The 23,715-nt window shown below is 39.4% G+C and overlaps 2 protein-coding genes across 5 annotated transcripts; both read right to left on the bottom strand.

The window, feature by feature from the left end:
- On the bottom strand, window positions 1-15,434 carry LOC120805463 (MLX interacting protein). 4 transcript variants are annotated; one of them, XM_040155704.1, is made up of 18 exons: window positions 14,880-15,434; window positions 11,425-11,531; window positions 10,608-10,693; window positions 10,300-10,389; window positions 10,110-10,145; window positions 9,494-9,734; window positions 9,266-9,355; window positions 8,993-9,087; window positions 7,980-8,057; window positions 7,460-7,892; window positions 6,846-6,952; window positions 6,465-6,576; window positions 6,266-6,378; window positions 5,846-5,953; window positions 5,564-5,691; window positions 5,352-5,475; window positions 4,364-4,493; window positions 1-2,385 (listed from the first exon to the last, which is right to left on the bottom strand). In XM_040155704.1, exons 1-18 carry the CDS (start codon window positions 15,200-15,202, stop codon window positions 2,279-2,281), a joined length of 2,508 nt encoding a protein of 835 aa, XP_040011638.1. In that variant the 5' UTR covers window positions 15,203-15,434; the 3' UTR covers window positions 1-2,278. The 4 variants fall into 4 exon arrangements, with proteins under 4 accessions (XP_040011638.1, XP_040011639.1, XP_040011636.1 ...); XM_040155705.1 differs by having other exon boundaries at window positions 7,460-7,823; XM_040155702.1 differs by having other exon boundaries at window positions 7,460-8,057.
- Window positions 15,435-16,554: 1,120 nt separating this feature from the next.
- Window positions 16,555-23,453, bottom strand: cfap251 (cilia and flagella associated protein 251). The gene is made up of 21 exons (XM_040155701.1): window positions 23,414-23,453; window positions 23,193-23,311; window positions 22,881-23,021; window positions 22,563-22,672; window positions 22,364-22,475; window positions 22,108-22,188; window positions 21,935-22,012; window positions 21,803-21,844; window positions 21,445-21,668; window positions 21,167-21,343; window positions 20,834-21,084; window positions 20,550-20,701; window positions 20,142-20,318; window positions 19,837-20,021; window positions 19,635-19,749; window positions 18,814-18,977; window positions 18,626-18,716; window positions 17,734-17,877; window positions 17,425-17,653; window positions 17,121-17,249; window positions 16,555-16,950 (listed from the first exon to the last, which is right to left on the bottom strand). Exons 1-21 carry the CDS (start codon window positions 23,451-23,453, stop codon window positions 16,823-16,825), a joined length of 2,889 nt encoding a protein of 962 aa, XP_040011635.1. The 3' UTR covers window positions 16,555-16,822.
- Between the last annotated feature and the right edge of the window lie 262 nt (window positions 23,454-23,715).

Below are 23,715 nucleotides of genomic sequence, written 5' to 3'. Positions count from 1 at the left end.
TTCAGAATTATTTCAGGCATTTTTAAAACTTGTTTGGGAACTTTGGGGGGAAAAAAACACTCATATGCAGCAATAAGAAATTTTCTTTACTTCTTAAAACAAATGAAATACAACACTAAATTTGGGGAGAACCAATCTGCAATGATATACTGTACATCCTCTGGTAGAAAATCACCTCACAGAAACAGCAAACAAAAGTTGGAAATCAAACCTGGTATGCAAAAACATTAAAAAGGAAAAAAAAAAAAAAAAAAAAAAGATCACCACACAAATGCCAAGCTGCAGTGGAACATTGGGGATTATTGTCATACACTAAATTAAAAATTAAATAATGTCTTCATTCTTAGTTTGAAGGGGAGAAAACAATCACAAAAAAGTCAAAAACAAATATTTTCATTTTCAATCATGACAACCATAGTTGCATTCAGAGGTGCATTTTTATTTTCTTACAGTAGTAATAAATAATTTTGGGTGAATGTGAGCTCTTAACATTTGATTTGCAACACTGTAAATAGGCTGCACTGTTGTGCACTGCTTATTCCGTCTTACTGTAAATTGAACAGCCTTGAGATCGACAGCTAAATGATTTTTATGTAACAGAAACGGAAACTCTCCTATTAAAAGAGTTTCACAATAACAGATGGCACACAAAAAGCTGCACATTCATCAAATCAAAGTAGTGCTTTGTGCTACTGTAAAACGCAACAGTAAACTAAGTTGTTCTGCACAAAACAAAATAAATGGGGAGCGCAGAACCACAAATAATAAAAAAATACATCATCAGCCTGCAGAGATCACAAATAAGGGCACTTTGACCTTAAGGCTGATGTATGTCACACGTGCCGACTAAATCTGCACTGTGTCTAAACTCGAGCTGTCAACAAAGCAAAGTGCTGTGTCAGATATGATGTCAGTAACACAGCAAATGAACTGAATGGACGGGCGAACTACGCTTTGATATGGCTTTTGTTTTATTTCTCTGTGCTATGTCTTGATGTGGCAGACAATTTTTTTCTCCTGTGTCTGCCATAACACACACAGAGAAAGAAAAAAAAAAAAAAACATGTGACCTGTACCCTTACAGAAAAATGTGTGTTCCTGCTGAGAAAGATCCTGACTTGAGTTGTGCATAGCTGAATGGAAAATAATTACGCTGACCAGCGCAGCCCTGAGTGACCAACGAAGAACAGAAAAGACAGCTACACTTAGTGTGCATTCAGTTAAGATCGTGTAACACTGTACATATGAGTATAGTATATTTATATTCTGTACTGCTATTTCAGTTATGCTCCCTATGAGGGCTGTAAGTAATATAGCTCCATTATGCTGTGACCTGCCCAGTAGAAGCCCATGTATGTAAAGTGACTGCCTTCTTGTGTAATTTGCAGTTAAACTCACTAGAAATGGGCAGAGCAAGCAAAGTATGAAGGAAGAAGTTCAGCATGGACGGAAAACCACTAGGAAACCACTATTGTTATCTGGCAAAACATTAGTCACCTGAGTAAATGAAGGATGGAAAAGATGGAAAAAGCACTCATCTCTCTGGTATTGAATAGGTATAGAGAAGCCCGCGAGTGATCAACTTAGCCATGTTTCAGGCCATCCCCTACATTCTGGTGTGAAGCCTTTCTGGGAGGTTTCAGAGCCTCCAAAAAATACAAACTATTTTCCAAAAATAGTTCCTCAAAAAAAAAACCCCCAAAAAAAAACAAACAAAAAAAAACACACATTCATCTCCTACCCTTGTGTCATATCCATATACTCACTATACATCTGAGAGAGAACACAAAATGAACAATCACTCAATATTTCCCTTTTTAACACAATGTTGTTTGTATATTATAAAAGTAATTTCAATTTAAATATATTTTGTTTTTCATAAAGCAAACTACAAGTACCATCTTCCAATGAGTATTTAGAAGATCTTCACCTAAAGTAGGTGAAGGTAGCAGTAGCTGCTGTCATTCAAATATAATATGATAAAAGCCATTTTTGCACAACTGTTATAAATGTAATGTCAAATGTAGGGCTCCCTGTGTGCACAATTCCCAAGAATCAATGTACAACAGAATACATGTATGACCATCGAACATACAGAGTAAAAGTAAGCCAGACCTTGCCTGCATTTATCATTTATCTTTCAGGAAGTCGTGGATATGCAGAAGATGTGGTGACCTTGCTGAATGGCTTTAAGTTAAAGTAGTGACATGTCACTTTGGTGATTGCTGTTTAAACGTTCAGGTGACCTTTAGGTCACCTCACCTCCTTTGAGAGAAGACTACACATCTGTGTGTGCAACAGCCTGGATGGCTTCTTCAGGCAGCAGGGCGGGATCACTAAGAATGGATGTTGTTGTGCTCAACTGGCGAAGGGTACTCAGCACCACTGGAAGACAATGAAGGAAATTTTAATAATCATAACCTGACTGTAAAACACATCATTTTGAAGCTAACTGTCTTGCTATGTATCCTTACAGATTGCTCAATACAACAACTGAACTGTTTGTAATGATTGGGTGGGAGGCAAGGCTTGGGGTCGAATGTGACACTGGCATGATCAAGGGGGATATTTAAAATAAGGTCCCCAGAGAAAAACAGCTACAAAAACAGCTGTTAAAATCTTATGGATTTAATTTTCTACCATGGCCTTTATTGCATTACACCTACGTCAACTGATTTTTTTTGGTGACTTGGAGGCAACGCACAAGATGAAAACAAAACACTGTCATAGTCACCTAGCAAAGTTGATATAGTGACTGGTGGCCTATTTATACATCCAGCAGAGTATAAATATTCAAGTGATATTTATTGAAAATAAAGTAGTAAAAATTTAAGCTTTTCATTTTCCTTACTTTTATTTTGATTCAGAATTATTTCAGGCATTTTTAAAACTTGCTTGGGAACTTTGGGGGAAAAAAAACACTCACATGCAGCATAACATAATATTTTTACTTTTTATTCAAATTAAATACAACACCAAATCTGGGGCGAACTAATCTGCAATGATCTACTGTACATCATCTGGTACAAAACCACCTCACAGAAACAGCTGGATGTCTTATGACTTATCTGCAGTCATGTTTCTGGTATTGGGCAGGTAGAGTATAGGGGGTTTATCAGACCTTTTTGTCCGCTGCCGCTGGAAACGGGGTTGATAAAAACAGTGAGACTAGGACAGTGTATATTCCTGCGATAATTCTCTGTGAGTTCGTCACTGCGAGCAACCCTTTTCACATTATACAGTCATTTTTTTCATTGTGCGTATACAAATATTGACAAGTGCAGCTTTAACTGTAAGAAAAACATTTCTTTTTGTAAATTAGTTTAAGAATTTAAAAATTTACATGGCCTCTTTTTAGCCATTAAAGAACTTTTAGATTTTAAACTTATTTAAGAAATTATCAAGGTACTCTGTGTAAAAAGCTGCATTTGATCAAGTTAATCAAACTGTGAAATTTTTGCACTGGCACATGACTAGTTGCATGGCAGAATTGCAAGACAACAAAACAAAAACAATGTTACTGTCTTTGAACTAAGTGCTAATTTCCGCTGCTAGCTGCTGCAAAACAGCAAAATTTAGTGGGACTCGCAATGCCGCTGACATTCAACCTGATTTTATTGCATAAAAAAATGCTAATGTGCAACAAAATTTTACCTTCAATGTTTTGTAGGACACTGAGAGCAAATTCGGTGTGTGTGGCAGGTGTGTCATGCTGAGGGAAATGACCGAGAGGAATTTTTAAAAAATTGTCTTAAAACTGATGATGTAACTGCAGGACACAGATAGATGTGAATCATTAAATTCGGGGGGAGAACCCTTCTAGACATGGAATAAATAGCTGGAGCAATAACCTTCTTAATTCTTTGTAGTTTTTGCAGTGACACAGGCCCAGCCTCCAGTGAGCGGCTAAAACTGTGACTGAATGATAGAAATCTTTTGACGTCAACCTCCATCATAATTGCTAATGTTAGACTGAGTCTGGAACAAAAGCTTATTATTTCAACCATGTGTGAGATATCGGAATTTATCGGAAAGTCTGAACGTCACTGGTGGAGTGATTTCATGAATTGTTAAAAAATGAGATACACTTAGAAATTTCCCGTCAAAACATGGTTGCTTGATAACAGGAGAAGGTATGAAAAAAAAAAAACCAAAAGAGATAGTGACAGATAGGAAGCAGAAAACATTATGAGACTGAATTACTCAAAGTGGGGATTTGACACTTTTGTAGCCGGAAGGAAGTCCCTTCTGATACTGCAACCATAGAGGTGGGCTGGTCGTGAAATATCTTTGTGTTTTCCTGTGCCTACAAGGGTGTGTTTGTGCGGGATGTCTATGAGACATTCAGTAGTCTTTCACTTACTGGGTCTGAGCACTGGAAGGGAACAGTGACGATCAAGCCACTGCAGTGTGGTCTGACACAGCTCTGCTCTGCTTGTAGTTGACACCATTCCGTTGAATGACTCAAAGAGAGGCTTGATAATAATGCTGAACTGGAATCGATGAGGGTCAAGGAGCACTTATACTACACAGTCAGACAAATGCAATCCTGCTTGACCAGCTTTTTGAGCACTGTACTCTAGCGTATGTGTATATATGTGTCTACTCTTTTGTTTTACCATTTCATGCTTCATTTTGTGTTTTGCTTAAACTGAAAAGTATGGAACTAATAAAACATTTTCTTGTTAGCTCAAGTATGATTCTGTGGTTAATTTAGATAAAGAGTCTCCTGGTAATGGAATAAGTTTAGAAATAAAAGCAGTTATCGAAATGCAATCTGCTTGGTCTGATGGATTTACTATATATATACTGTATATAGGTCTAAAAACACAAGGAGCTCTGTCAGAAATAATTAGTGCCCATTACAACAAACACATGGCTACTGACTCATTGATGAGCGGTGTTGGACTTGCTCAAGGAGTGGCTCAGGGTGTAGACAATGCTTTCCAGCGTGGGAAACCAGACAAACGCAGGGAAATTCTACATGAAATGGATCTGGTAAGACCAACAAAGCAATTCTCCTTCTAAAATGAAAACGGTGTGAAAACTGTTACAGTGAATGTTTGGCTACTTGTATTGGCCACTAGTGGTCACTGAATACATTTAAATCAGTGTGTCTGTATAGCCTGGACTAACAATAGCTTGGCTTTCCTCAAGAGCGAATGGAAGGTTTTAAAATGAATCAGTTGTGTTACCTTTTCATTAAGTCTACCCTTACAAAGCGTGACACAGGATGTGAACAGGGTGCCTCTCAGACATAAACCATTCCACATCAAAGAAAAATGCTTACACCATACTCTCTGTTATTATTAGGCAGCAACTAGTGTAAGAGCTCTTTCACCAAAGGATACAATCCAGAACTTCCAGTTCTGAAGAGTGCGGCTCTTTACATATTCATTGAACTTCTCTTGCATGTGGTCGAGGCGATGCCGCCTGATGGGCACCCCTGTTGCAGGAAGCTGTTGCTGACACAATCTGTGATTAACCAGTGACGAGAGACAGCAACAACTGAGCGTTTTGTATATCATAAGAAGGATGAAATATAAATGATGATTTAACATACTTAATGGAGGTGTTGAGTTCCTCTATCTCCTCTCGTAGTCTCTTAACCTCTTCCTGCATCTGCTGCCTCTCCTGCTGGAGCTTCCCAATGTGCTCCACTGTCTTCTGCAATGTGACTGCATTACTGATCTAAATGCACAAAGTTAATGAATATGGTAGGAAGCAAGAAAACAAATTAAACATGTACAACAACATGTGAAGCAAATACTGTGCATAAACATGGCCAAAAATTGTGATGGCCTAAATCTATTATGGACGTTTTTTGAAGAGTACACAGACTTACATTTGATTGTGACGTTAGAGTGGGAACCAGGTTACAGAGTGTTTTAAAGCCAATTTTTATGTTTGATCGTCTCTTTTGCTCAGCAGATATGAGTGTCGTCCTCCGGCTCTGTCACACAACAGCAGTGGAAATACATTACACAGAGGCTTACTGTGAGTGTGTCATATATTACACAAGAAAAAGGGGAAATGCTACCGGTGTTACGAGCAGGGTTATACATTTGTCAAGGTGTTGGGATTTATGGCTTTCCAACTACATGCCTTAAATGGCCAAAGTGCCATTTAACATTGAAACATCTTCAAGGATTGTCCAAGCCTGTGAAAATCCAAAATGTTATCCAAATAACAATAATATGCTCACAAAAATGGAGCAATCAAACTAGCAGACCATTTATGTTAAGAAACATACACAAACACAAACCTGATTTTGTTCATTCTTTACCAGAGCTGTGCTGCTGCTGATAAGTGACTGGGGACTAGGAACTTGATCTAACACACATGGTGACCCTTGACCTGATCCTGGCTGACTGTGAACTAAGAGGAAAACAAAAAAACAAAAACACTTTTAAGATGTGGTGGGTTTGGAGTTATTATGCTTTGTTGGTAGAGTGACCTCTCACCGACACTAGAAGAGGCTTTCTGATTTTTACGGCTGGAAGAATAAGACTTTTCTTTGGGGACAATCGGCTGGGGAGACTTCTGTGTCTGAGACACAACATGAAATCCAGAAGCCTGAGATCCATGAAAAGAGAAGAGACAGACAAGGAATAAAAAAAAGAGGTACAAGACAAAGGACCACTAAAATAAAATATGATCTTACTTTACTTTGTAACTGACCATTTGAGTTTTAAGACAAGTTTAATTTCACATTTATGGTCAGATACATCCGAATAATCAAACCTTAATACAGCAGTTTTCTACTGGCTACTCGATCATTTCAAGACCCACTGTGGTGTAAGTAGAAAATGAAACAGCGAGGATGACAGTGACTGAAAACATACCCCTCCAAGATGAGACGAAGCGATGACCATCCCAGTATTAGGGACCACATCTGCTTTCAGAGGTGTTGGTGTAACAATCACAGCATTGGGATGGCCCGGGAAAGGGGCTGAGGATGAACATTGCCAATAAGACACCACATTGGTAGTTTTGTGTACATTCATACATGAACATCCGTAAATAAGCTATCATTTTTGACCCCCTGCCTTGTTTCTCAGTGGCTTTTCAATGAATGCAGAAAATAAACACTATTATCTACACTGAGGCCCAAAACTGCACAATTTAATATATTGAAACCCCCCATTTGTTTGCTAAAGAGATTATTTTCTCACTTTATCCAAATACCAATACAGTTCCACTGCAAATCAGCCAGCAGATGTTTTCCTCTATGGTTGATAAAAGGTATATCAGCGGCACAAGCTGCAGTGACTCAGATATGCGTACAAAAGTTTACATCACCATCACTATAAATCAATATGAATGAATAAGAAAGGCTTCAGCGCTATCTTGTGGTAATTAAGTTAAAGTGACACAGCTCCAATGCCACATCAACAATGTTAAAGTACACAATTTCTCCAAATGCAATATCTTGAAATTCAGTTCAGAAACAACAGACCTGTGAGGATGAGGTGGGAGGGAGGGAGGGTGTTCGCAGGAGCGATCCTTTGCACAGGGCGGTTTTTGTTGGCACTGGATGACTGAAAGGGGCGGGGCACGGCAAAAGTCTGAGAGTGTGGTACAGGGGTGGCAGGCAGTGGAGCCATGGGTTGGAGTTGAGACGGAGGAGGTGGAGGTTGTGCGGATATGGAGCCATACTCTGAGCCGTGGCTGAAGGTGGTGGCTGCGGCGCTGGGTGTGACAGTAGAGGAGGCTGTGTGCGTAATCACAGAAGGCACTACGGTCTCATCCAGTGCAGAGGTGTTGTCCAAGGGTGAGGGAACCATGGGCGTTGCTGAGGCCATGTCCTGACCTGGTAGGCACTGTGCCAGAGGATCATGGGATAATGGCTGAGAGACTGAGGAAACTACTGCATGATCACTGGGCGTCACCTGCCCAGGAAACAGAGGCATGTAGTTTTGAACAAAGGCAACATTACCACCACTACCACCACCACTTGTTTGACTGGTTTGACTGACCATTGGAGAGGGGATGGGCAGGGGGCCAGGAGGGGAGATGTGGTTGGTTGTGAGCTGCATGGAGGACATTAACTGGGCCTGGTAATGGATAAAAAAAAGGAAAAGGGAACAAACACATTTAGCCGTTTCTTATTATTCAATGTGAAAAGATGCCGTTCCATGTAAACTCATATTAGGTGTACATGTTCTCTTTTGTGCACGTTAAGACTATGACATTAAAGGGGGTCTCATACTTCACATTCTAAACAGTTTATATTGTTAATTTACTTGTCAGCAATGCAAATCTAAGAAGTGGATTCATCGTTCATTCAAATATTCATGAATAATTAACTTTTCTTCTTTTCAAGATATTTTATGGTACACAAATCCTGGAGCAAACAAAAGAGGTCATATCAGTCCTTTTTTTTCAGTTCCTGCACTGGCTTCCATTGAACTGAAGAATAGATTATAAGCTCCTTTTACTCGTTTAAAAACCTGTCCACGAACAAGCCCTTAACTACATTAACATGCTGCCAAAACAAGTCTTTGGCATGGCTCTCAGATAAAGTTACTGTTATCTTTTTGTACCTGAAAGTCAGACGAGGACCTATGGTAAAGCTGCACTAATGACCCCAACAGAAACTCAGAAACATACTTTCTTACTTTCACCAAAATATGGCTACATAAATGACTTCCGGGGCAGCTTCAGGGAGGAAGACAGCATGACAGAGAAGCAAAATATTTAGTCATATTTTGAGTGAGTGTTTGATTCTCAAAAGAATCTAAATTTGATGTTACGCAGTTTGAGCATCTAGTCATGTATGAAAAGTGATATGTAAATAAAGTTATTATTATTTTGTTCCATAGATTTTTTTGTAACTATATTAAGACAGAAAGATAGTAGAAGATGTAGTGGAAACCGTCATAAATTGACGGAAAAACCCATACATTTTAAATCTAAGAAAAATAACTCCTTGCATAAACTCTCATCCTGGTGGTGTGTGTTAGGGACTGTGCCATGATTCGGTGTTTACCTGTGACTGAGAGCTGCTGCTGGATAAAGGGGTGACAGATGATGCAGTGGGGGAAACAGAGGGGAAGACGGGCTGACGGAGGCTGTGAAATAGGTCTGGAACAAGAGTTGCTATGTTAGCTAGAGGTTAGTAAAATCACACTACTTTTTATGTTAGGCTAAGCCAACTGCTGTAGCATTGTTACTAGAACATGTGCGCTTGATTCCCTATAAAGTGTGCACCATTAGTGTGTGTGCATTTCTGCTGCAGCTATGGGTGGTGCTTTACTGCTACCTTGCAGCGGATCAAAAGAGTCCATGAAGTCTAGGTTGGGTTGTAAGGGGATGAGTCCTGGTTGGATCATGTCTGCGTTCCCTGCATGAGCTATGAAGAGTAAAGAGACAGAGGCAGGGAGAGCACCGGAAAGACATGCCAGATGTGAATACATACCACTCAGTACACAAAATCTAATGAGGATGACTCTACCGATTTCATTAAATAGACAGCTCAGGATTTTCTCACCAATCTCCCTTGGATTGGGCCAGGCTATGGGCTGGTGTGAGGCCAACGTAGAGAACAGTGTGTCTGAAAACTCAGACATCAGAACATCCATGTCAAAGAGGGTGTCCATGTCCATAGGCGCAGGTGTTTCATTATGCTTACGAGGTACACGGCGTGCAGCAGTCTCTTCATCCTGATAAAAGGAGACACGATGCATGTCTGGAGAGACTTCCCCAAACAGCGATAACAGCTCCTCTGGCCCCTTTGAGTATTAAAAATGCAACCACCAAGCTAGTTAATAACACACAAGCATGCAATGTTGAGTACAGCCAACATGGGATATCACTGAGCTAATTCCAACACATATATACATACATATACACTTACATATACATACACACACATATATATACACACACACAATGTGTCTGTCACAAAGTTACAAGCTAAATTAGGTACAAGCAGTCAAATGCACTTTGTCTGCATAGTTCAAAGGTATACCAATAATGTGAGGGTAACTGGGTTAGCATGGGTTAATTCCATTAGTATCAAATTCTGATTGAAAAGATGCTGATTGTAATGTTCATGTTGATCTAACGGCACTTTGATGGGTTGAGCATAATGCAGTTTTGCATACCTTAAGCAAGCTTGAGAGGTCATCATCCTTGTGCCTCTGTAAATATAAAAGAGTTGTGAGTGCCACATTAGATAAATATTAATGTTTTACAACCACTTAAACAAACAGGATACATCTACGAAACGCCTAGTATCCCCGACGAAAACTAAAATGTGAAAAAGTATTTACAAAAAAGTGAACAATCCAGTACCCTTTTCTTGAAGTATGTTCTCCACTTGTGATATTCTCTGATGACAATTTCAATTCTTCTTTTCCAGCATTTCCCCTCTGTGGCAATGGCCTGAAGAAGAAAGAGGGAGATGGGAACTAAACTAAAGTCTGTAACAAACACTCAGCACAAAGAAAGGAAGCAACAAGGGAAACATAAAACTAAATGACAAACAAGGGTTTGAGAGACTAAACATCGAATGATCAACGGGAAGATTTTGGTGACAAGAAAAAACAAAGTCACTGTTGCTGTTGGTACACCGCATATTGATCTTGTTTTTCTATCTTTACCTCTGCAGGACGATGGACATCCAAGTCTATACTTCCGTCGAGGGGAGTCACAAAGTGACAAACAGGATTTTCCCTTTTCTCCACATCTGGGGGTAGAAAAAGACAATCCAAGTCATTCCCAGTTGAAAATACATAGTTTCTATTTTTAAATCCCAGTGAATGATATTTATAATTTAATTTTTTAAAAATCAACATCTTGTAGCAATGACCAAACAATGCATGCAGACTGCAGCTTCACCAGGCCCTGCCAGGTGAAAGTCGTAGCTCAAGAAAAAAACTGGACTCTGTTTGTGTTTATTTTTGTGACATGAATGAGAGTTGCTATTAGTCACTGTTACATAACTGTTCAAGGCATGTAAACAAACCGTTACTAGTAAAGCAAGTTGCAAAGAATGTGCCAATATTTATTTATTTATTTATTTGAAATTATTTAAAAAAATCAGACCCCAGTTCTCTACTGTAATAGTTTATTATTATACAGTTTATGCTGCAAGTACAGCTAAGTGCACGTTCACATCGGCACATACATGTGAATTGAGAGGAGAAATAAAGCTTGGTGGTATCTGGAGTCCTGAAGAAGGTAATATTTGCTGAAATGTAAACTTAAAAATATAAAGAATACGTCGGAGTTATGACCATACAGCCCTCTACCCCTCTTTCAGACAACTGATATGTGGTCCAGTTCCTGATGTCTTCATGCATGTTGCAGCTTGATGGAAAGTAGGGTGTTAAATTCAAGTCACTTTAAACTAAATACTAAACAATGCAGTCTATACTCTGCGGATATCAAATGAAAGAGACAGTGTAGAACTCTTACACTGCATGTACCAGGCTCTCCATATGGCGTTGTTTAGGCGGATCTTGTCTCTCCAAAGCAGTTTTAGACCTTTGAAGTTCTTCCATTTGGGGGATACCAACTTACCACTGAAAATAAAATAAAAATAACAACATAGATCACCTTAACCAGCACTGGCACATCAAGAAATAAAGCACACGAAACAAACAAGAGGGAGTCTGTCAAGGTCAAGCTCAAGTTAGAATTATAAAGTGCTTACAACTTGGATATGGAGACAAGGAGTCCACATAAATAAAATGAGAAGGATCATCACACACGTGTGCTACCAAACGTAAAACAAGGGGAAATCGGAGGAATTGATCAGTGTGCACTCGGATGGCAACAGTATGTGAAATTCATGATAACAGCACAGTGACATTACTGTGACTTTGGAGAGTCAGTGTCAACGAACAGTCAAACTTTGTGAACTCAAAGAATGCTTGTGTAAATGTTAATGTCCGAGTGTATTAATACTACTGCCCTATTACAGTAATATGCACCAACTTTTAAAAATGTTTGCCAAATGTCAAATGACATGACTGAAGTCCATGTTTATCACAATCCAAAAGGGCTAGCTCACAGCTTTCCTCTTTCCATACTTCCTGTCCATTCTTTTTTATGGTCTGTCCTTCCTGTCAAGTCTTTCCACTTCTTTCCTGCCATGAATTTTCTGCTTACTATCCTTACAAGAACTACGTGAGTAGAAAAACCTGTTCTAATGAGTAGGTAAGTAGGTAGGTACCCCAGTTCGGTGCAATGAGGAGAGAAGAGGCATTGGAAATGTGGCAGGCCCACTAATGTTCTTGCTGTGAGAGAAGGCTCTCTCATGTAAATAAATACCAGCCACTTCTCTTTTTAGGATAAATGACAACAGCAGAACAGTAAACGATGGTGGTGCTTTCCTGGTTTATTAATAGTCTCCCTGATGAGTCCATGTTGGTGCCATTTACAAAGTCAGAGGGAATCCTCTGAGCAGTTGGCTCTGCACCAACACCTCAACAACACTACAGCTGTAAACAGAGAACCATGGGTAAAATGAGCCTAGCATTTTTGTTATAACTTACCTCTTAATATCTGCTAATATTAACTGCATTTAAACCCCACTTTCTTTGCAACTTTTAGTTTATATCTTAACTTCACTGCTTCCATGTTGTTTTAAAAACTATAAACTTATCAATATTCATTGTCCGGGTTTTAGTTCAGCATACAGAACATTTATAACAAAACAGGAAAATGTTGGCACAATTGTTTAAATGTTATGATTATAACTGTAATGCAAAGAAAAATAATTGCCAATAATTTTGATAATCAATTCACTGTATAAGTCAATTATAAAGAAAAATTGCCAAACACCGTCTGCTTCAAACTCATGTCAAGATTTTATTTGACTCCCTCGGACAAAACAAGTGTTTAAAGTTGTGACCTTGGGCTCTGGGGACTTGTGATGCACATTTTGTCACTATTTTCTGACATATTTTAGGCTTAATAATTAATCAAATAATTGTAAAAACAATGTCTGAATTAATCAATAATGAAAATAATTATTACACACAGATGCAGCCCTAGTTGTGATATCAGATGTTAAACAATAAATATATGGATGGATGGATAATTGCTGTTTGTCAATTTTAGACCATGTGTAGTGCTGAAACTTCCAAATCTATGAATTTAATCAAGGCCACTTTGGATTTTTGTTTATTTATAGTCATCTATCAAGTACAAATTCGAAACATCTGCTGGGCACCGTTTCAATGAATGTAAAATGCTGCTTCTATTTTATTTACATAATTACAGATTAAATACAGTTTTATGCATTTGGATAGACTAAGTAAAAGATTTTGAAGACATTTATTTCAGCACTGGTAACGCTTATTTAATAGATTAAATGACAAATACAAAATGAAATTGACTGCTTTGTAAAATAATCAATATGTCCATGCGTCACATTTCCAGAGGAACCAGTGGATTTTCAGAATTAGATAACCATGCAGGCAACTAGAGTCTCAGAAATACTAGAGTCAGTTTGCGATTTGTAATGACTAACACCCCCCCCCCCCCCGACTCTTGAATAAAATTCTTAAAATAGTTGGTTTACAAAGCGAGAGAGAGAGATGTCACTATACATATCTGTTAACTTTCACCAAGTGATGAAGCCAGCCGATATCCTGGGTGACAAAAAAATCATTCACACAGCACTGGCACTCAATGGATGACATGGCACACCAGGAGAAATTTTGGGTTTATTTACTTTCACAGCCAGGAATCGAACCATCAACTCCACCATTGATGGCTGATCTGTTCTACCACCTGACCTACAGCAGCTCAGCAAGAACATTATGTAATCTATATGACATGATGACGTTCCTATTTAAAAGTGACTTAACAAGTCTGGAGCTGTCCCTGCCAGTTTTAACTACTTCTTCTGTCATGAAAGAAAGACTGGTGTTAGGTCTGTTCAATGTGGTGTAAGACTTGCACAGCCCACAGCAACTATTCCAAAGCATGCTGAAACTCTCCTGGCATCTCGTTTTGGCCAAGAACCACTAAAAGATTACAGATTGTTCCCAATGAACTATTTAAATCATCGAGAGCAATTAGAGTGTGATCTGAGTTCATCAGGCTCTGTCCTCAGATATCATTATGTCTCAACAGACTCAACCGAAACTGAACCAGTGGGGGAAAGTAAAAAGTACATTTACTCAAGTACTGTACTGAATTAAAGATTTAGATGCCTGTACTTTGCTTGAGTAATTCCATTCTATGCTACTTTCCACTTCTAATCCATCATGTTTCAAAGGGAAATATTGTACTTTTTATTACACTGAATTTATTTGATGGCTATTTTTCAGAATAATATTTAACAATAAAAACATATGATAATCTCATGGGGCCTCTTTTCGCCTGTCAGATGTCTAGGAGCATTTCCACTGGAGATTTTCCCTTTAAACCTCTCAGATGTTTTGATTTAAATACTTAGAGAGGTAAATTATCCAAAATGAAATATAAATTCATTAATCATCTCATGATCCCCTCCTGATTTATCCTCAGGAATGGGCCCGATGCCTTGGTTGATTTTTTTTCCTGCAGATTATTTATATTTTACTGATAATATTTCTGTGCTTTAACTTAAGGGGAATTTTGACTGCAGGCCTTTTGGTTGTGACGGGGGTATTTTTACACTGTGGTGTTGGTACTTTTATTTAAGCAAAGGGTCTGAGTACTTCTTTCACCACTGCACTAGACTGACCATAAACTATCAGGGGTCAAGCAGGAAGTTACATGAAGAGAAGACTCGTGACTGCAATTTCACACCAGTGTCCCATGCTTGACTTTACTGATTTGGACGGGATACAGAGGAGTTTAACATGAACTGGGTGAAGAGCTGAAGTTAAAATGAGTGTCCCCATGCTAACACAGCGAGATGTGTTTTAACTCACCTGTACGCGAGAGTCATGCACTCAAAGAGTTTGGTCAGTGAAGCGTCTATGGAGAGGTGCGATGTGCTCGCCTTTCCGAAGTGATAGGTCTGACAGGTCTGTTTGTTGACAGTGTCGAAGTCGTAGCCTTTCTTCGGGGGGTGCTCGCTGTGGGGCGAGGACACCATGAAGTGTCCGCTGTGGATGATCTGAGACTCCAGCCCGTCCGTCCTCCTCAGCCCCAGGTGGGTCTCCTCCGTGTCCGAGTCGTCATCCTGCTCCTGCTTTATGCTCGCTGGTGGACGACGGTATTTCTGCCGTAGAGACATCTCTCTAGTAGCCATGTCGGTTACTCGCCAGACAAATAGCTAACGTTAGCCAGCAAGCTAGGACAATAAAACTCCCCCGTTCATGAGGCTTGACAACGGCGCGGCTGAGGCTGACTGTTACTTAAAGCCTGTCAACTTTGTGCCGTTGAGTCCCAGTCCAGTCCTCTCATTTTAAAATTCGCTGTTGGTAATTAGTGTCCCAAGTTAACTTGTTGTTGTCCTGATAGATAGTTGACGTAGCTAAGAGTCGCAGAGACCAGCTGACCAAAAAAAAAAAAAAAAAAAAAAATTCCTCCTCTGTTCGGAGCAGGAACTTCCTGTGTTGAAGCGTCTCTGGTTGGTCGGAGTCAGAACCCCACCCACTACAAAACTCAAAATAAACCTGAAGCGACAGGTTGCGTACAAGGCCAGTCCTCTGCTCCCGCTGCAGGTAGACTGTACCCGAAAGACACAAAACCGTGCTGGAAATGTGTCACAATCATCTGGGCTTCAAATGGCCAGTGGCGGAAGAAAGATTCACATCCTTTACTTAAGTAAAACTACTCCGAGTGCAAGTACAAGTCCTGCATTCAAATTCCAACTTTATTAAAAGTACAAAAAAAATTTTTAGCAAAATATACTCAAAGTATCAAAAGTTTTTTGTTTTTTTTTTGCATTTGTTGTGAAAAATTGGATAATTTTGCATCCTTGGGCCAAAAACAGTTATTTAGATGAAATGATCTGAGAAGTTAAGAGGGGAAATGTCTATTTGGTGGAACTGCTAACAATTCAGATATCTAAAACATGATACGCAGCTGCAACTTCTTTTGTTATAAGGTGTCACAAGCCAAACAGGTTGGAAACCACTGGTTTTATCTATAACGATGCACTGTATTTTTTGTCATGCGTGTATTGAATGTAAAATCTAAGTAATGAGTAACTATAGCTGTAACATAAATGTAGTGAAATAAAACTTACAATATTTCCCTCTAAAATGTAGTGAGTGTAGAGTTAAAGGATAAAGTAGCAGGAAATGGAAATATTGAAGTAAAATATAGATAGCTAAACATTTTACTTACCTGTGGTACATGAGTAAATGTACTTAGTTATTTTCCATCACTGCAAATGACAACAGTAACAATTAGTGTGTGTTATTTGCTACCTATGTTAGTTATATATTTTTTTGTTTTGTTGAATGGAAGCAAAAGGCAACAGAATATCAGAGACTACTCTTGAATGGAAGCAAAAGGCAACAGAATATCAGAGACTACTCTTATGACATTGAGGAGGAAAAAATGTACAGAAGCAGTTGATGTTCTATGTATTTTTTGCATGAAGGAATGAAATGGTAATAACCAGTGGTGGAAGAGGCGTTCCAGTCCTTTATTTAAGCAATACTACAAAATACTCTTTCTTTATTTAAGTTTAATTTGTTTATCTATACTTTTTCCTTACAAAATACAGTTTGTATGTAGTGAGAATCTAACTTGATAATGTTGATACTTATTCATCATATTTTAAAATCAAATACATTTAAAATGCCGGCATCTGTGTTTGGGCATGTTATGGAAAGAAACCTTAAAAAAAGCAGCAGAGAGTCTAAGGCTCGTCATCAACACAACTTCGTCTAAACTAGCAGACAATTTGTTGCTTTCATCACTCTGGAAGGGAGGACGTGCTACTCTGCTCTGCTGGGGATGGGAAGCCCAGGATGTGACCTGTAAATGTCTCCATCGATATCTCATCTGGGATCGCAGACTCCAAAGAATATTCTGAATCTCCACCTGCACGCACACGCACACACACACACACACACACACACACACACACACACACACACACACACACACACACACACACACACATGCACAGACACACACACACACATAAAAAAGTGAGGATGTTTTTCAGCTGATGGTTTTTTGAGTGAGTTTTTTTTTTTTTATATACATACCGTCAGATTTATAAATGTCATGCTCAGAACACCCACCCCCTCCTCTTCCTCCTTCTTCTTCTTCCTCTTCATTGAGACCAAGAAGTGTAATGAAACACTCTGCCACCTCTTCCTCTGTCATAGGTTCTCCTGACAAAGATAGCGTCAAAGCTGTGACTACATTGGACTTGACAAAGAAAAATAAGCTTTAGTATATAGAGACTGTGACAGAGGATAAACTGTGACAAAGGATCAGTGATGTGAAAGTGACACAGCCGCAACCAGAAAGAGTAATCCTTTTCAGACTGAACTGCCTGCAGTGTACCTCGAGCCTGTAGAAGTTCTAGCAGCTTATGTCTCTGCAGAATAGGCTGTCCCGCGCTGTCGTGGTTACCAAGGGCGTAAAAAGCTTGAATAAGTTCATTGCTAGAGATGCCGAAGGCTGGCCGATGGTTGACATACAGCTTGATAAACTCCTCCAGGTCGATGTCAGTCACATAATTTCCTGTTTCGGCATACTTGCTGAACTTGACCTCATTTTTCATGTCCTCTATCTGGTGAAATAATATTAGTAGTCTGTGAAACTGCTTTTTTGCAATGTTTTTGTTGTCAGATAAAATTACATTGATTGTACCTCTTGCTCAGTAGGGAAACAGGCCAAAGCTCTCATTAGAGAGGTAACCTCTGACAGGGGAATTTTGGTAGACACTTGACGTTTCTCCATCGAGTCAGTGCCTTGATGACGGACTTGGCAGTAATAGAAAAAATCCTCAATCTCCTAAAAATAGAAAAGCACTTAAAATTAGAATCTATAGTTAAAATGGTATTAGAAAGTACTTTCTAAAACGGATAGCTGGAGGTGAAATGCAACTCCACTTAAAAGCTAATATCTTCATTTTAAAGTTTTGTATAATCCATAGGTGCAATATACTTTATGTGTGTAGATACGAGCAGTGCTCTCCAGAAGCAGATAGACAAAAGTTTGTATGTTGAATGTTATATTTAGCCACATAAGCAAAGTGCAGTGTTTTACATTTCGTGACAATTAAGGTCATACTGCCAAACTGGTAAATAGTAAAACCTCTTACAAAAAGTAGCCACAAAAATAATCCAAAAAACCTAAGTTAAATTTGCAAAAATTGCATGAGTTAAAGCTAAACCTGTCATCTTCACCATCAAAACAAACTGAATAGAAAAACCACTGATACTACATCCAAGTATTATGCACACTTAAACTGTGTAGAGAAAACATGTTCTACTAGCACATTGGTTGCTGAACTACATAATGAAATACTAACATATAAGTAAAACCACAGGCCAAGTATTTCTGTGAAACCAAGAAACTAAATTCGTAAAGTTAAGTAAATCCACATGCAAAATATCATAATGCATAAGTTTAATAACCTGGATGACAATACATATCTGGGAATTGGACACACGTTTCTCCTTTCAAGCTAATGGAATAATCAGTGGCTGTTCACTTAAGATTCAGCAGTTGTCGGAAACAAGTAAAACTTTTAACTCACCCTGAAGAACTTGCCGTCTCTCCCTCCCTCTAAAAGAGTGTAGAAAGGTACCAGGTCCTTTCCTCCCAAGGAGGCTGCAGCCTCTAAGGCACTGCATTCACAACAAGAGAGAAGACCATTTTCAGGGAACATGATAACACTGCTCATGCATTTCCTCTGCTTCCCAGGCTGATACTATTAAAGCTTACTTTAAGCTAGTCTCCCATGACAGGACAGTGCAGTCAGATCCTCCTGCAGTAAAAACAAATCGGCTGTCGTAGGAGCAGGCAAAAGCAGACACCCCCGTCGGATGGCAGATCAAAGCATTGGACTTGTAGGGGTTCCCATCCAGAGGCAAAATCTGGAGACCCACCTACAAAAAATATAACACACTCTTAGTGGTAATATCAGTAGTGAATCACTGTCTTCTTAACAAAACAGCACTGGGCTCAAAACAAGACTGCATTTAAACATGGTTCAAAAGTCCGGGGGTGTGCCTCACAAAGCACAATTGCCAAGACATATATTCATGAATATTAATATTTAGATTGTGTTTCACATTTAAATCATGATTAAGATTTAAATGTTGAACAACTTTTAAAAGTTGTTCAACAACAAGCAACAACAAGCAACAGACTAATATATCAGTTAAAAAGAGAAAGAAGCTTTGCAGACACTTTGTACTTCAGGGCTGGAGGTGCTGGTAGCTGAACGTGTTATCAGCAAAACACTCCAAAACAAACAAACAAAAAAAACCCAAACAAACACAAGTGTCCATGGTAGTGACAGCTCACTCAACCTGTAAAAATTTGATCAAGCATGTTTTATTAAAACTGACAAGAGTAACGACTTGTCTGTGTCAATAAAACACAATAAAAACAAACACTTGTGGTTTTTAAAAAAAAAAAGAGAAAATTAGTTATTTTAGACACACAATCCCATTTTGATTTTTATAAAACAGGTTATTTGATAAAATACTTCATACAAAATAAGATTACTTCAATTACTACAAACAAATTCCAGTACTGACCTTGTCCTCTGTGATGTATGCCAGGTAATACGGGTTCGTCTCGGGTTCTTTACACGTGGGAAGAACAGCTATCTGCTTAATGGGAGAGCCGTACGTTGGGCCAAGGAGAGTCTTTCTGTTTTTGTAGAACACATGTAATTATATTTTCCATTAATGTGGGGTGACAATAGAAAGTCTGCTCTTGTTACAGTATTTCGCAGACCTGCACATCTTGGTCGTGCTGTTGAAAAGCTTCATCTTGTACTGGTCTGAGGCTATGAGAAGAAATTGCTCTGCCGTCAGAGGAGGATACCACGTCATGCACATTGGAACAGCGTTTTGCTCTATTGCATCTGAGCTTAAGATGAGGAGCTGGTTCACGTCACATTTTTCCAAGTCATACTCCACCTGTTATTGAGTTTCACATGAGCATAGAGAGGTGTGTGTACTAAAAAAATGGCATAAAAAGCAGTATTACAAAACACCAAACTAGACCTCAGTCCTACGACTTTGACAAAGCAGACTAACCAGACGGCGGTCCATTCCCAGAGAGAGCAGTCTAGGTTGGGTGCTGTCCAGGTGAACCCCAAAAAGAAGGTCTGTGATGGGCTTGTAGTGGGAGCGGTATCTGCCCAGACACATCCAACGAGGTGAATAGCCTTTATTACTCTGCAAGTGGAACACTGTCACTGCTTTTCCAGCATCCTAACAGACAACAAGGAAATAAAATGTACATTTATTACTTGAAGTTATAAAATGTTATAGATTTGCAGTTCATAATCATAGCCACAAACGTATTTTCTGTACAAAAAAAAATGTAATAAATATAAATGTTGGTGTTCACATATATATAAAAGGCTGGCCTACAACAGGCCAATATCACAATTGCCAAAGTTCAGACATATTTCACTTGATAATAAAAAAGGACTTGCTCACCGCAGTGGCAAGATATTTTGAGTCTGTGGAGAAAGTGATGTGATGGATGCTGTCTTCAGTGTAATGAAAGCATTCCTCGGGATCACTTTGTAAAGTGCTGGGATTCAGTATGTGAACAGCGCCACTGCCAAAGCCAACTGCCAGGTATAATCCTGTTCAGAGACAAATATATATATTGCAGCAGGTAATGAGAAATTGCAGATTCAAGCGGCAGCCGGGAAACACTGGTTATATGCAACAACATTTGTTTGTTGCAAAGACATTAATTAAGCATACGGGCTCACCTTGAGGGTCAAAAGTGACACACTGAATTTGCTTCTCTGTCTCAAAGACCCTTCTGCAGATGATCGTTTTGGTGTTATAGTCCCACACTTTTAAAATGCCCGTATGATTGCCCATGGCCACAGCTGGCTGTTTGGGGTGGCAGGCTACTGCATGTAGAGGGTCACAGTCCTCACGCAGCAGGATCTTAAGGATGCTTTTCTGTGTGTTCACATGTACCACTTTGGAACTGACTGTGGACACAACAAAGTTCCTGCAGAAAAAACAGATGTCAGCCGGGCTAAAATGCACAAAACAGTTTAGGATGAGGACATGACAGATTGTTTTTCTCATACCTGATAATTAATGGTTTGGCCTCCAGAGTGCAGTCCTCCAGATATCCCTCTGTACACTCTTTGGAAAAGGAAATGGAAACAATAGCATCCAGGTTGAATTCAGTGTACCAAGTGAGAAGCATGAATTTTTCATCGTAAAACTTGATATGGCCTTGAGTGTCACCAGTTACGAAACAGCTGTGATATCAAACAGCACACAAACAAAGACAGATTAGGGACCAGTAAATACAAGCAAAAATTACAAAGCAACAACAATGAATATTTCTGGCTCTGGCTACCTGTCAGTTACGGTGAAAACAGTGATTGGGTCTTTCTGAAGCTGAATGAGCTTGATTCTCTCTCGAGGTAGGCACTGGTTTGCAGCAAAGTCTTCCATCACATTCCACAGCACAAGGCTTCCAGCTGCAGTGGCTGTCAGGACCTGAGGCTCTCTCCAGTGAAACACAGACCGGCGGAGAAACCCGCCGGCCATGTTGACAGTTTGAGAACGGTCAGGAGAAGACTGAGTAAATACGGAGGTATCAGTTCCAGCGGTGGCTGCATCACGGAACTGCAGAGGTGAACAGATGAATCTGTAAAATATTTATCAAAATTCTCACTGCCATAAAAGACAGAAATTCTGACGATTATCTTTACCTTCTTAAACGTCAGGGCAAAGTATTGCAGACTTCCCTGGGCCTGAAAAAAAAAACCCAGCTGATTAATGCAATAAACATACACATAACAGCTTTATTATGTATTTCAATATAATGGAACAGCTGGACTTACCCTGCTGTAAAATAACACCTGGGTTTCACTGCTGCTGAGCAGCTGAGTGCTATCATTTGGATTAAAAATTACGTACTCCTGAAAAACAATCCAACATTTGAGCATTAAATCTTCTGAATGCCTTACCTGTTAAGTTGGGTGGCATTTTAATGTTCGAAGAAGACAAAACTTACTTGAAAACCGTGTTTAGGATGGATACCAGTAGACCACAAAGGCTTTTCTGTTTCATTTGTCCAATCCCAAATACATAAACACTGTGAAAAGACCATCATATGGTTAAAAGACCAGACAGTGCAAATTTAAACAAATGTCTTTTTTTGTCAAGTTTAGTGCATTTAGTGATAGACTAAATATTCATGTTTAAAGTCTGGATTTTCTTTTTAAATGTGTAATTGAATCCGTCCACCCCAACCATGCTGTCATACTCACTTGAACTTCTTCAGCAGCCCCGAGGGTTACCAGATGTTTTGCGTCTCTTGAAAATGCCATCGCAATGACACCCCCATCAGGGTGGGGATCGAACAATGTATGCACAGGAATACTGGAATATTTATCATGCAGGTGGTTACCATCAAAAGCAAAGGTTAATACATGAAAATGCCTTAATGTGTGAAGAATCAAGAGCTACCCGGAGTAGGAGTCCCACATCAGCACCTTGCCGTTTGGCCCCTGGTCTGCAGTTGCAACCCAGCGTCTGTCTTCACTCACACACATACATGAGATGGGGCGGCAGTGACCCTGAGAGCATGAGTAAGTATTTACAGTGGGCTATTTAAATTCAACAACCTGCATGTTACAAATATCAAGAGATATCTATAGCTACTCAGATCACTCTTAGCACTGACTTAATCTGAAGGACTCTATCTCATCTCCTTTTTAAGACATATTCCTTAAGATGTCGATTTTTTAAAATTTTAATTATCTTTTTTTTTTTTTTTTTTTTTACCTGAAGTATGTGCTGGGAGTTTGAGGTGTGATTGTAAATGATCCCAACGTGAGCTCCAGCATAGAGGACCACCAGCTGATCGTGGTCTTGCAGGCTGAAGACAGGAAGAGCAGGATTCATCCCAAATACCCATTCTAGTGACTGGATGGAGAGAAAATTATGATGAGCCGGTGAAAGTTCCCAGATGACCCTTTTTTTAATTTGAGGTGAACATTTTTCTTGGAACTGTCTTGACTGCCTGGGGCGGAGGGTCGGTTTACAAACGGCGCTCCTTCTGTGCAAATACATACACTTTCAAGAAGACATTCTTACCAATGCATGTGTTCTAGTGTGAGTTCTCTTCTTTGGGAAAAGTGTGCCTCTGGTTGAGGTGTAGACTTGAGACTGCCGGCTCATCTTGGGTGTGTCAGTCTCTGTTTCCTCTCTCCGGACTGCAGCGCCCTTCTCGGCTTCCTGACTGCTCTTCCTCTGCATCTCTCCATCATTATCCGCTGGTCGACTGCCCTGCACTTGTTGCTTTTCCACCTTACAGCTTGTGGAAGGCTCGTGTTCCTTAGCTTCAGCATCTGACATGATGTCTAACCACACACTTCAAGTTTCGGACAATTAATCCCGCTTTTTCTTTAACAGTTTAAGAGTTTTTTCCCGCCTTGTTCTGTCGAGTTGAAGTCGCTAAGTTACGTTAAAGTTAGGCAAAGAGTAGTTACGCTACGAAATTTAACAAAACTCGTAATTTATTTAACCGAAAACACATTTGCAAAATAACAGCTCTCTTGTAATTTACCTCATTCAAAGGTCTAAATCTGTAAATTAAAAATAAACTCTCTATTTAGTC

The sequence above is a fragment of the Xiphias gladius genome, chromosome 19 (genome assembly GCF_016859285.1).
Source record: "Xiphias gladius isolate SHS-SW01 ecotype Sanya breed wild chromosome 19, ASM1685928v1, whole genome shotgun sequence".
Classification (NCBI taxonomy): Eukaryota; Metazoa; Chordata; class Actinopteri; order Istiophoriformes; family Xiphiidae; genus Xiphias; species Xiphias gladius.
Note: the sequence above shows the minus strand (reverse complement) of the source record. Positions and strands in the feature narration are given on the sequence as shown.

Bases quoted from the DNA above. Each gene is read 5' to 3' on its own strand.
- cfap251 (XM_040155701.1), bottom strand. From the start codon at position 23,453: ATGTCAGATGCTGAAGCTAAGGAACACGAGCCTTCCACAA. The intron at 21,085-21,166 runs GTATGAGAAAAA...TTTTTTCTGCAG, and splicing joins GCCAAACCATTAATTATCAG to GAACTTTGTTGTGTCCACAG. The intron at 20,022-20,141 runs GTTAGTCTGCTT...ACTCAATAACAG, and splicing joins TGGGAATGGACCGCCGTCTG to GTGGAGTATGACTTGGAAAA.
- LOC120805463 (XM_040155702.1), bottom strand. From the start codon at position 15,202: ATGGCTACTAGAGAGATGTCTCTACGGCAGAAATACCGTCGTCCACCA. The intron at 9,356-9,493 runs GTGAGAAAATCC...TACTCTTCATAG, and splicing joins GCCCAATCCAAGGGAGATTG to CTCATGCAGGGAACGCAGAC. The intron at 6,379-6,464 runs GTGAGAGGTCAC...TTTTCCTCTTAG, and splicing joins GAAAGCCTCTTCTAGTGTCG to TTCACAGTCAGCCAGGATCA.